The sequence below is a fragment of the Stenella coeruleoalba genome (genome assembly GCF_951394435.1).
Source record: "Stenella coeruleoalba genome assembly, chromosome: 6".
Taxonomy (NCBI): domain Eukaryota; kingdom Metazoa; phylum Chordata; class Mammalia; order Artiodactyla; family Delphinidae; genus Stenella; species Stenella coeruleoalba.
Window position 1 is genome coordinate 70,328,025 of NC_137151.1, and position 13,333 is coordinate 70,341,357.

At 37.4% G+C, this 13,333-nt stretch overlaps 1 protein-coding gene across 6 annotated transcripts in view; it reads right to left on the bottom strand.

Moving 5' to 3' along the window:
• Positions 1 to 13,333, bottom strand: part of CHN1 (chimerin 1) — a 175,118-nt gene that overhangs the window by 44,805 nt on the left and 116,980 nt on the right. For all 6 annotated transcript variants that reach the window (XM_079923666.1, XM_079923665.1, XM_079923662.1 and 3 more), the window contains one exon: positions 6,386 to 6,463. In XM_079923666.1, coding sequence (XP_079779792.1) covers positions 6,386 to 6,463 — 78 coding nt within the window. The remainder of the gene's footprint in view (positions 1 to 6,385; positions 6,464 to 13,333) is intronic.

The following is a 13,333-nucleotide window of genomic DNA, read 5'->3' on the forward strand; positions in this document are numbered from 1 at the left end:
TTGCAAGTACTGAAATTGAAACCGTGATTTAAAAACTCCCAACAAACAAAAGTTCAGGACCAGATGGCTTCACAGGTGAATTCTATCAAACATTTAGAGAACAGTTAACACCTATCCTTCTCAAACTCTTCCCAAAAAATTGCAGAGGAAGGAATAGTCACAAACTCATTCTATGATATGAGGCCACCATCACCCTGATACCAAAACCAGACAAAGATACCACAAAAAAAGAAAATTACAGGCCACTAGCTGATGAGGATAGACATAAAAATCCTCAACAAAATACTAGCAAACTGAAACCAACAACACATTAGAAGGATCATACACCATGATCAAGTGGGATTTATCCCAGGGATGCAAGGATTTTCAATATCTGCAAATCAATCAGTGTGATACACCACATCAACAAACTGCAGAATAAAAACCGTATGATCACCTCAATAGATGCAGAAATAGCTTTTGACAAAATTCAACACACATTTGTGATAAAAACTCTCCAGAAAATGGGCAGAGAGGGAACATACCTCAACATAATAAAGGCCATATATGACAAACCTACAGTTAACATCATTCTCAATGGTGAAAAACTGAAAGCATTTCCTCTAAGATCAGGAACAAAACAAGGATGTCCACTCTCACAACTTTTATTCAACATAGTTTTGGAAGTCCTAGCCACAGCAATCAGAGAAGAAAAAGAAAGGGAATCCAAATTGTAAAAGAAGTAAAACTGTCACTGTTTGCAGACGACATGATACTATACATAGAAAATCCTAAAGATGCTACTAGAAAGCTACTTAGGCTCATCAATGAATTCACTAAAGTTGCAGGATACAAAATAAATACACAGAAATCTGTTGCACTTCTATACACTAACAACGAAAGATCAAAAAGAGAAATAAACAATCCCATTTACCATCGCATCAAAAAGAATATCAAGGTATAAATCTACCTAGAGAGGCAAAAGATCTGTAACTCCAAAAACTGTAAGATGTTGATGAAAGAAACTGAAGATGACGCAAACAGATGGAAAGATATACCATGTTCTTGGAATGGAAGAATCAACATGATCAAAATAAGTATATTACCCAAGGCAATCTACAGATTCAGTGCAATCCCTATCAAATTACCAATGGCATTTTTTACAGAACTAGAACAAAAAAGTTTTTAATTTGTATGGAAACACAAAAGACCCCGAATAGCCAAAGCAATCTTGAGAAAGAAAAACAGAGCTGGAGGAATCAGGCTCCCTGACTTCAGACTATACTACAAAGCTACAGTCATCAAAAGAGTATGGTACTGGCACAAAAATAGAAATATAGCTCAATGGAACAGGACAGAAAGCCCAGACATAAACCCATGCACCTATGGTTAATTAATCTTCAACAAAGGAGGCAATATTATACAATGGAGAAAAGACAGTCTCTTCAATAAATGGTGCTGGGAAAACTGGACAGCTACATGTAAGAAAATGAAATTAGAACATTCTTCAACACCATACACATACACAAAAATAAACTCAAAATGGATTAAAGACATAAATTTAAGACCAGATACTATAAAACGCTTAGAGGAAAATACAGGCAGAACAGTTTCTGACATAAATCGCAGCAATATCTTTTTTGATCTGTCTTATAGAGTAATGGAAATAAAAACAAAAATAAACAAATGGGACCTAATTAAACTCAAAAGCTTTTGCACAGTAAAGGAAACCATAAACAAAACAAAAAGAGAACCTACAGAATGGGAGAAAATATTTGCAAATGATGTGACTGACAAGGGATTAATCTCCAAAATTTAAAAACAGCTCATATGGCTCAATATCAAAAAAACAAACAACGCAATCAAAAAAATGAGAAGACCTAAATAGACCTTTCTCCAGTGAAGACATACAGATGGCCAAGAGACACATGAAGAGATGCTCAACATCACTAATTATTAGAGAAATGCAAATCAAAACTACAATGAGATATCACCTCACACCATTCAGAATGCCCATCATCAAAAAGTCTACCAACAATAAGTGCTGGAGAGGGTGTGGAGAAAAGGGAACCCTCCTACACTGTTGGTGGCAATTTACATTGGTATAGCCACTATGGAGGCCAGTATGGAGGTTCCTTAAAAAACTAAAAATAGAACTACCATATAATCCTACAATCCCACTCCTGGGCATATATCTGGAGAAAAACGTGGTTTGACAGGATACATGCACCCCAATACTCATTGCAGCACTGTTTACAATAGCCAAGACATGGAAGCAACCTAAATGTCCATCAACAAATGAATGGATGAAGAAGATGTGGTACATATATACAATGGAATATTACTCAGCCATTAAAAAGAATGAAATAATGCCATTTGTAGCAGCATGGATGGACCTGGAGATTATCATACTAAGTGAAGTAAGTCAGACAGAAAAAGACAAATATCATATGATATTTATATGTGGAATCTAAAAAAAAGGATCAGATGAACTTATTTACAAGACAGAAACAGACTCACAGACTTAGAGAACGAACTTATGTTTACGGGTGTGGGGTGCTGGGGAGGGACAGATTGGCAGTTTGGGATTGACATGTACACTGCTGTATTTAAAACAGATAACCAAGAAGGACCGACTGTATAGCACAGGGAACTCTGCTGAATACTCTGTAATAACTTAAACGGGAAAAGAATTTGAAAAAGAATAGATACATGTAAAATATACGTATGCAATATAACTGAATCACTTTGCTGTACACCTGAAACTAATACAACATTGCTGTTAATCAACTATACTCCAATATAAAATAAAAATTAAAAAAATAAAGTGTCTATAATTCATGTCTTTTACTTACTTAATCTGCCTAAGTGGCCAGGTTTCTATTATTATTATATTATATGTAATCTTGATTTTGTTTTATAGAGCTGTTTGAATTAAACATACCAAATGGAACACTGAATAATTTGAAGGGAGTAAAAGAAATACAGAGGATTTCACTGTATTCTGTGGTGCGTGAAAATGCACTGCTCTTACATAACATCTAACTGTGCCTGGGAGCTAAGAAAGAAGCAAGAGCTTTCTTTAGCACCACAATCACGCCAGGGTTCTCAACTGCATCATGCTCTCTGCTACTGGGCAAGAAACAGTCTTGACATGGATTCAGAAATCCACTTAGGGGTAATTTGTAATAACAAGATAATAATTGTTATCAATTACAATAATTTGTAATAACAAGAACAGTGGGTACCAAGTACCTACACATACCAGGAATTCAGTTTTTCTGATGCAGAACCAGAGGTTCAGAGAGATGAAGCAGTCTGCCCAAGGTCATACAAATAGCAAGCAAGTTCCTCAGGGCAAGGGCTGGTTCTTAGTTATCATCCTATTTGGAGAGCCTCAGATGTAGGATGCAATCACTGTTGGTGGGGTGCCTGTGTCTGACTTTTAATGGCAGAGGTTGTCTTATTTTGCTTAGTTTTTAAGTTGGTTTAAGAAATTAGCACTTGTGTGCTCACTCTCTCTGTTGTGTTAGGATGGGGCAGTTCTTAAAATGAGAGGTTGATCCAGGAGACAGTTAAAATTACTTTTACTCTAAGTTACATTGACAACTTACAGGGTAATCATTTTTAAAGGATGTGGTACATTTATTTTTAAAATGATGACCTCCCTGAGAGAAACAACTATCTTTCTTGTGATAGATGCTTTATCAAATCCTTGTAAGTAACAAGAGGGGGGAAAAAAAAGACTGTGTTATATAACACAGCAAAATGGGAAGACTTCCTGGGTTTTTTTTCTCCTTCTATTAAAAACAAACAAAAACAACAAAAAACAAACACCTGGCTGGAGTCTGGAGTTAGGCCCAGTTGATTTTTTTTGGATTTCACCTTGGTGAATGCTTTCACCAAAGGTATATGACACTCATGGTTTCACCTTCTGAAATGAGACTTGACAGCTGTTCGACACCACAGAGCAACGTTATATAACAAGGCAGCTCAAGAGGCAAAAAAGAAAACCACATTGAAATGAGTTTGGTGAGTGGGTTGGTGGTTAGGCAGAGTACACTTTCACCAACATAGAAAATAGTCAATGGCAAGGCCACGTGAACAATTATCATTTTGTAAATGCTCCAGATTTTTCCTACAATAAATCTCTGAACTGGACATACTTACATATCACAGGCAGTGACCTTCTAAGTGAGCATTTGTGTGGGAAAGCACTGCTCCTGCCACAGAGTCTGAATTCTTTTAGGGATGTGCCCGGAAGTCAAGTATGACCCCTCCTTCTCTTTTTTATAATGCCACCCCACAGAAACAGTTTTTAAGAAACAAAGAGTAATTTCAATGGAAAGAGTCAAATCGTTTTGAGAGTCAAAGACTTTTGACCTTATTAGCAACTCTAAAAAAAATGTAATGCAATTCACTGTCCAACATGAGCTCTTCCTGAGCATAAATATTTTACTTTTTTTTAAACAGTGAGCCCAAGCTCGTTTTAATATCTTAGCTCCAGAGAAGGAAGCAGGCTTCTACTGTTTCACACGCCTCTTTAAAAAAAAAAAAAAAGTATCTTTAAAACAGCGTGGGTACCAAGCTATGGGTCACAATTGGTCCCATAGTCAGTACTTTCTGGTTATACAAAATTTGCTCATGAAAGCCATGTGTTAAATTAAAATTGAGAAATTACTGGAAGACACAACCAAAAAAAATTAGAGAATGTGTTTGTTTATGCAAATCCTTGAACAGCTCTACCCTTTGCTTTTTATCAATATTGACAGAAAGCATGTACAATGAACTTAGCACTAAAATGGCATCCCTAATAGGTCAATCTGTTCCTGCTTAACATACCAGAGGGATATATTTTAAAATCTCAGCCATTTCTAAAAAGTTTGCAGTTTCCTGCTTAGGAACCTAAATGGCTATTTTTGAGTCCGAACATGCACATAACTTGATATTTGCAAAAGGATGTATTTGGGGCCATTTTCCTGATAAAAATCCTGTTAGACCAGGTTGTATATCATGCAAGAAGACACTGAGGACTAGTACCGCATGGACTGTTTAGGTCCATAAATGGAAGAGGTGGTTGAGACTGGATGCACACACTGAATGGTCTCAATTTCATTTTACATCAAAGATACTGGTTGAAAGATCAAGTCTTTAATAATATGTTTAGAGAGGGAAAAGAAAACTCTATTTGGTTTACCTTGAAATATTAGCAATCTTTACACAGCCCATACATTTTGGAATGTATCCTTTATCCTCAAATAATCGGAAGTTCATAAAAATCTTTTTCACTATGGAAAAAGCAGAGCATATTGGGGGCTGGGTATTTAGCATCTGAGTAAAATTAATGCTAGTGTTAAAAATCAGGATAAATTGCAAATTTGGAATGAAATGTCTTACTACAGAGCCTGGTGCATTCTATCTGCTGAATAAATGTTGAATAAATTAATAAATAAAAGGAAGATCAGGGTTTCCAGCTTTATCATCTTTTGAAAACAGATACCCGCTAACATCAAAACTAATGCCATTTTGTCTACATTAACAATATTCATGTCTCAGGAACTTCATCATAAAGTTGTATAACTATTGGGAAGTTACTATAGAAATGCTAGTGCATCTACCCATGAAGTGTAACTGGATCTCCTTACGCACAACCTCACATTGTATGTTCTCTGAATTAGGTTGCAAAGGACTGAACTTCAAGGTCTTATATCATGCTACTAAATACAGGAAAGATCTACACACAGCTTGAATCAACACACACACACACATCTTGATGAAAAATATAGTTGGTAAAACACAGTAACACAATAATTAAGAACTACACACACACAGAGTGAAAGAAAATACTCAAAAAGTGAAGAGAAGCTGCTAGTGTCAGCAGCATAACGGTCCCATGGTAGCCATCCTCCTTTCATCATGGTCAATTCATTAGCAGAGGAGAAAAGACAGAAACTATGGGAAATGCACACCATCTGCTCAATCCAGAGGCAACAGCACATGCCTCTTATAGCCAAAGCTTTTTACCAGAAACGGAAGGAGATAAGATCTAATCCTCTCACAAAATATCCCACGAAGGTAGTTAGACATATTTGCATCACAAATAAATATAACACCCAAATCATTATTAGATGAGATCTTTTAAATATCAGTCAAGACTTTTACCACTCAGTATACACTGATCAAACAGAATACTAAATCAGCATCAGAGAAAATGGGGTTGGATTCTATCACCTTTATTAAGCTATTCCTTAAAAAAAATCTTGCTTAAAACATCTTCATTCCCTGAATAGCAAGAACATTTTAGTCCAGTCGTCCTAGTTTTAAAAAGACACACTTTAATATTGTATATTTCAAGAAATGTGCATTTCCTTTCTTATAACAAAAGGTTAAAAATAAATATTCTTACCTTGAAATTGTGAACCTTTTCATATTTTGGAATTTGCTCGTTTTCTTTCAGAGTTGCTCTTCTAACAAGTGATGTCAACTGCGAATAAGCAAAGAGTTTCAGAGGTTGCCAGATTGTCACAGACGACTTTTGAGAACCCAGTTTCATTCCCAAGGCTGCTATCAATAAATCTTGCTGACGGCCCTCTTGTTTTGATTTGTGAACTGTAGCTCTATTAGTTTTCCTACCCGACCAAGACTCTTTGGATGGCATTTTGGAATTCACAGGAAATAAAGAAAACCTATATTGATCTATGTCTGTCGATGAACTCTATTCAGCTAACAAATGAGCATTCTGCCAGCCAGCACAGAACCCTACCCTACAGAGAGCTGCAGAGAAACATCACGGAGAGGTGGAGGAGGATGATGAAGCACTTCTTAAAAAGAGGTCGACTAACCAGAAAAATTCTTCTTTCTTCCTTTTTTTTTTTTTAAAGGGCTCTATATTTAAGCTTCTGAAAACTTAAGAGTCTGAACAGAAATAGAGTCGATGCTAACATACAAAACATTCAGCATTTCTCTATCCTTTTTAAAAAGCCATGCAATTTTGACAAATGACACATTTCTAAAAGCTTTCTTTTCTAGTCAATATATTAATGTCCATTCTAAATGAAAGATGCCTACATACTGCCTGCAGTCAGTTTCTAGCAACTGACACCCTGTGAAGCCCCTGGCAGAGGATGGGGGAGGGGAGGGATTTGACAAGGAAGTCTGGATTAGACTGGTCACCGTTAAGAAAGGAGATAACCAATGAAAATCAAGCAACAGTATTTAAGTACTGTATTCCTCAACTCACTGTCTGTTTCTCCCTCCTCTCATGTAAGATTTTCTTGCTGGCTCAAGGCAAAAAAAAAAATATTAGTGGGAAGACAATGAACACTGAATGAGTCATGCATCATTACAAAATGGATTTTTTTTTAACCTATTAAAAGTAAAGGAAAATTAACACAACAGTAGGTTTTAAAAAGAATGCTTTAAAAAGAATGCACCACTGCCAGGTAAATTATGAAAGGCTGATCTATAATCTACCTCTGTGCATATGGACTGAGGTTAGTTAACTAAAACCCCACTTTATTAAAGATGAGCAAAAGCTGATAAGTATTTTGATGAAAAAGAAAAGGAGTTTAACTAGTTATCATTCTATTTTCATGGAGAGCAAGAAGCATGTACATAATGCTGCCAACACCCTGGGGTGGTCAGTTCTGACTTCCTACCGTGAGTAGTTTTGTTGTGGATCTATGCTTAAATAGGTCCAACCACTATTTTCATTCTTAGTCTCAACATTCTTCTTTCAAAGAGCTTCAAGCCAGGTCACAGTGCAAGCCGGTTGGGAATAATTCCTCATGTTCACAGGTCCCAGACGTAGTGTAACTGTGCTTGCTGGACCTTAGGTGTTTGTTTGCTGATGTAGAAAGGCGGGTACAGGGCAAGAGACTCAAATCCAGCTTCATTTAAGAGCAATACCTATACAATACTTTTTTACTAAGGTGCTATATAAGCTTAAGTTTTCTCATATTGGTTCCTTAAACACCTCCCATCTGTTTCCTCATGCTATAGTAATTAAGTTTAACCCATTATGATTCTAAGGTTACACTGTATTTAAAGAATCTAAAACTCTATATTGAAATGAATTCAGTCTATTTGCGTAGATAATTGCAAAGATTTTATCTCACATTTCATAATCTACAGGGGTTATGGGCCCAATGCAGATTCTCATTTAATCAGGGCATGAAGTGGTCCTTAAACCATGCTAGATATTGATGATACTGAATGACTGATTTCCTAAACACCCCCAAATATTTTGAGTATATAGTTCCAACTTTTAAAACGGTTTATTCTTTTAAAAACATTTCTAAGAAAATAGAAGGCAAAAGTTAATATATACATCTACAGATGTTTCATTTCCACAAATTTATATCCTAAAGTGATTAGTATGAGACAAAAAAATTTTTTTTTCCCAAGAAGAAATACGATGGAAAGAACTTTCCTTGCCTAACCTAAATTACTCTTCAGCTTAGACTTAGTTTGTCACATGATGACTAAAAATATAAAGGCCAGCCAACTCTTTAGTCACATACAACCTAAAGTGAAGTTTATCTGATTCTCAGTGGGCCCAGAAAAAAACAGATTCTGAAGGCAAATTTAACAGTAATTTTTTTCTCCACAACATTTAACACTGAATGTTAAAGTGACTAAGTTAAAGAAAACAATCACCCATGTAACCCAACTAACTTTTTTTTCCCGAGTATTTCTGATCAAGGTCCTTTATTATAGATCACCCCAGTCCTTCAGCTGTAGTAACTAAAATTCAACCAAAGCATAAAAATATTCATGGTAGATTTATCCAGAAAATTCATGGCTGAGTAAAAGTGAACATTTTGTCACTGAGAGGCCAGGTCTACTGCAGACTCTGCAGAGTCATACTGTCTTTCCTGAGTAATTTTTCTACCTAAGCAAGAAATACTGGAATAATTACAACTTGGGCAACAATCTAGGGCACTAAGGAGACAGGAAACAATGGTTTAGGATGAAAAACTTCTTAGCTCCCCTCAGGTGGCTGGGGGTTTGGTCACTATTACGCCTTCCATAACTGCAGCTGCATTTCTGCATTAATTTTGAGGAGCTCTCAAGTCAGAACTGCTAACTCTCGAATTCAGAACCAGTATCAAAGTTCTGACATTCCAGACAAATGTATACCACACTTCCTTATATTTTTTCTGGCCATATCTATCTACTTAGATAGATACAGCATCTATTAATTATGCCTATCGTTCATTGATTATTAGGCACTTATGCTCTAAGCACCCAGCTAATCACTTCACATACAGAATCCCGTTAATTCCACAGAAAAATGTCTGTGAGGCATATACTATCCTCATTTTACAGCTGGAAGAACTGAGGCCTACAGAAGTTAACTTCCCAAAATTGTACAGCTGTTACATTAGGTGGTGGATAGGAGTTAGGCTCTTAAACACTATGCTATATCCACTCAGATGAGAAAATGAGAGGAAACCATGCAGTCTGAGGGTAGTCTGATTCTATTCAAGGTGGTTTCTCTAGTTATCTTCTTTCATATTGAAGAGTAGCAATAGATAGTAAGACACAGTAAGCAATGAGTAACAATGGATGGTAAGAAAAAGTAACAGGCACTAAGATATCTAGATCTCAAGTTTACCACGCAGAACCTGCAGTAGGAAATGCAGCCCTCAGGCTCCATTCAGACACGCCCTCCTTCATGATGCCTTTGACCATTTGCGGCAATTAGACGTGACCTCATCCACCTGTGAACATCGGAGTCCTTCACTTGTTCATTGATTATGAGATGTATCACCTTCTACCTCATATCACAGTTGCCTGTGTAGCTGTTTATATAGAACTGGGTCTTATACATCTTAGTATAAAGCCTGAATCTAACACAGTAGCTTGTACAAATAAAGGTTCAATAAATAAAAATAAAACCAAATGAAGGCAGCTATTTTTATTGGGGGGCAGTGTGTTATAATAAAAAGTGAGATTTGAAATCACAGACACTGAAATCTGAATCCTGACCTTGGGAGATTTGTTTGTTGCCTTGGTTATTACCTCATTTACATACTACGGACAATAACGCTTATAGGTTACTACTGGGCAGTTTAGAGGGGATGATATGTAAAAGAGGAAAAGACAGTGGGCACTCAATAAATGATATTATTACAGGGCGCTATATAGCTGCAGGTCACGCTGTGTAGTATAAGACATAGGCTCCTGTCCAAGGAGCTAGTAGACTAATCTGCTTTTGGTTTATACATACACACATGCCTAGAAATGCCTGCCCTTCCCTTTATATTATGGTCTCTACCAAATTCCCCCAATTCTAGTTCAGATCCTATCTTTTAAAAGGCCTAGAATGACACCTAATGTTAGCTGAGGGAGCAGGGTTGGGACAGGGTGAAAAGGAAAGATTATCAGCATAGGAAACCAGAAACAATGTGCAATACTTCATATCGTTGTTCTATTTCTTGGTCATATATCCTGAGATGTGTTGTATAATGGACATTTTATAGACGAAGAAACACTCACAGAATGAACTGCTCAAGGTCCCAGTCAGGAAGTGGAAATTCTGTGGTCTGAATCCCTGTCTTTTGTCCCCAAAGCCTGGCAGCTCTTTCTGCTACCTTGTAATGAGAGTAGGAGATAAACCCGAGGTGTTACAGATAGAGCCCCCTTGTGTTCTGGTTCTATAAAAGAGAAGAAAACGGCTTCAGTGGGTGGGGGTCTGAACTGGCAGGGTACATGTCCCACGAGGTCATTCTAGCTAGAAACACCAGCAGTATTTAGCTTTTTATTCTGACTGGGAATCTTTGGCCTGTCTTGGACCTGACTCTTGCCATCCTCCATATAGGTATCACTTCTGTATTGTTTGCCTGGATGAGGGTTAACTGGCCTGGAAAAAGAGATGGGGAAGGAGCAGATTCCACAACGCTCTCTGTTTCCACCTTCATCCATACCATCTGTAGTACAGAGAAGAGGACCGGGAAAATGATGGGGGGGGAGGGGTGTCGTGTGAGGAATAAGGAAAAGAAGGGGGAAATAGGTGACCTTGGAAAGGAATGCATTTGCTGTTGTTCGAATAAAGAAGTTTCCACCACTGACCCTACTACCCTGTTGTCTGTCTAGTAATAATACTGGATTTGTGCTGAGTTAGCCTCTCATTTTCACCATGTGTAGCACAACAGGATCATGGGCACCAGGGCCAGACAAAATCTAAAATCACATCCTATTGGCTGTGGTGTGTCCTTGGTCAAGCTACTAATTTGTGTGTCTCCTTATGTGTAAAATGGATTAGAAGTACTTACATTACAGAATTATTAAGAATTAAATAAGTATTTTGCATTATTCCCAGCACAGAAAGTAATCAATAAATAGAAGTTTCCCCTCCTTCCCTTCCAAGACCCCATCTTTCCAAGATCAGCGTTAGTATAACATGTGACAGTGATACACATTAAAGGCCCAAGGCCACTGTCCTAAGCAATGTGAGCTTCAGGTCAAATTGTAACTAGGTGGTTTAGGGACACACCATAGGCATCACCGTTCTGCAATTTTTAGCTTCCCCTGTCCTGGTAACCTAAACCCCTGGGCTCAAACTCTGAGTAATCCCTGTCCTCTCCTCCTTCCTGCCTCAAACCCTGCTTACAGGGAAGGGTCTTATCTACTCACTTACACTAAGGTGCAAATGACTGATTACACTTCCTTCTCTATGAATAACTGGTTTTTAATATGGGACCAAGACTTAAGTCAAAAGAATAAATCTCCAATTATTGAATGTCAGGACACACTAATAGTAAGAGTGTTCTCTAACTGGAGGGACCTCAGGCAAACAGCCACCTCCTTTGTACCATCATGATGACATCACAGACTCATGATCTCAATGCCCCAGTTAACTAAGCTAAATCAACATTCCATCCAAAAAGCACCATAAAGGATTGTTATAGCTGGCATGGCCCTGAGGCTCCGGGAGAAGAAGAGTAGCTGGATTTACTTACTACTGGGTGATCTGAGTCACTGGTTCAGGTTTAGCAAATCCTGCAATTTCTATAAAATGCTAAAATTGAGATATAAACCCAGCTCTTCCACTATCAAAATTTGTACATCCAAGCAAATTCAGCTCACTCTAGATACACAGATTATTCATACATTTGTCCCCTGAATTATCATTTGTAACCTAGTTTCTCACCATTAGAGCCAAAAGTAGAATATATTCAAGGTACTTAACAACAATATGTCAGTTTACATTTATTAACTGACAACTACATGGCACTATACTAGTAAATGCTATACATGTATGATGTAGTTTAGTTGTTAAAACAATAGGGCCGGTGTCACTTTATAGATAAAGAAACAAAAGCTCAGAGAGATTAAGGTCACCTAACTAATACGTGGTGAGAATAGGAGCTGAACCCAGGTCTACGTGACTTCAAATTCTGTGTCTTTCCTCTAGACTCTCCTGCCCCTCATATTACCTATAGTTAACATGCAATTTTGAAAGGCTATCATTTGAATAAGTTTCTGGATCATTTATATTCTAATACCTCTCTGATCACTAGCCAGTTTAGTACTGCTTATATTTAATTTATAGCATCTTCCAGATTAATCACCTCCTCAAAATTTTCAAATGCATTTTAAGTCAAACATTAGAGATTTCTATACAGAACTCTATAAATTCCTTAAGTTAACATTGGGATAAATAACTTTTTATGTTGCATAGGAAACTCTTAAATCCGGCCAGGGCTCTAAATTTTTATGCTCCTGGCATCAGTCACATCATAATTCCTAACTCAGTCTTCATTACATAGCTGCCCTAGCCTTAACGTAACGTCTCTCTAAACAGGTAACAATAAGGCACATCAATGCATTCACTTCAGTGTATAATAAATTTAAATTACTCTATATTAACACTCACACTACCAAACTCTGTACACTCTAACATGTTCCCTGACTTACATGCAATAATTATAAACAGAAAACATTTGAAAACACAATGCGAACAAAAAAGCACAGCCCCGCATTCCTTACCCTTTCAAGAAACAAAAGAAACGATCAACTTCTCCGAGCAACAGTTTGAGGAAGTGTTATGCACATCAGACCCAGAGAGGAGGGGGCAGAGTGGCACACAGCCCGGTTACCAAGCCTGGTTCTGACAGATACCAACGAAGTCACTGAACTTTTTGTAAGTCCCAGCTGGACTAAATGAACTCCATGGTCTTCTTTATATTTTTAACAGAAATTCAAAACAAACAAGGAAGGTTCACACTCATTTAGCACATAGGGATGTGAAGATGTGAGTGTGTCTAAGTAGGAGAGGCCAGCTTGGCTAGGAGTGAGTCCCTTCAAGGTAGCTCTGGCTAATTTACTACAGGCTTTTGTGTGGTAC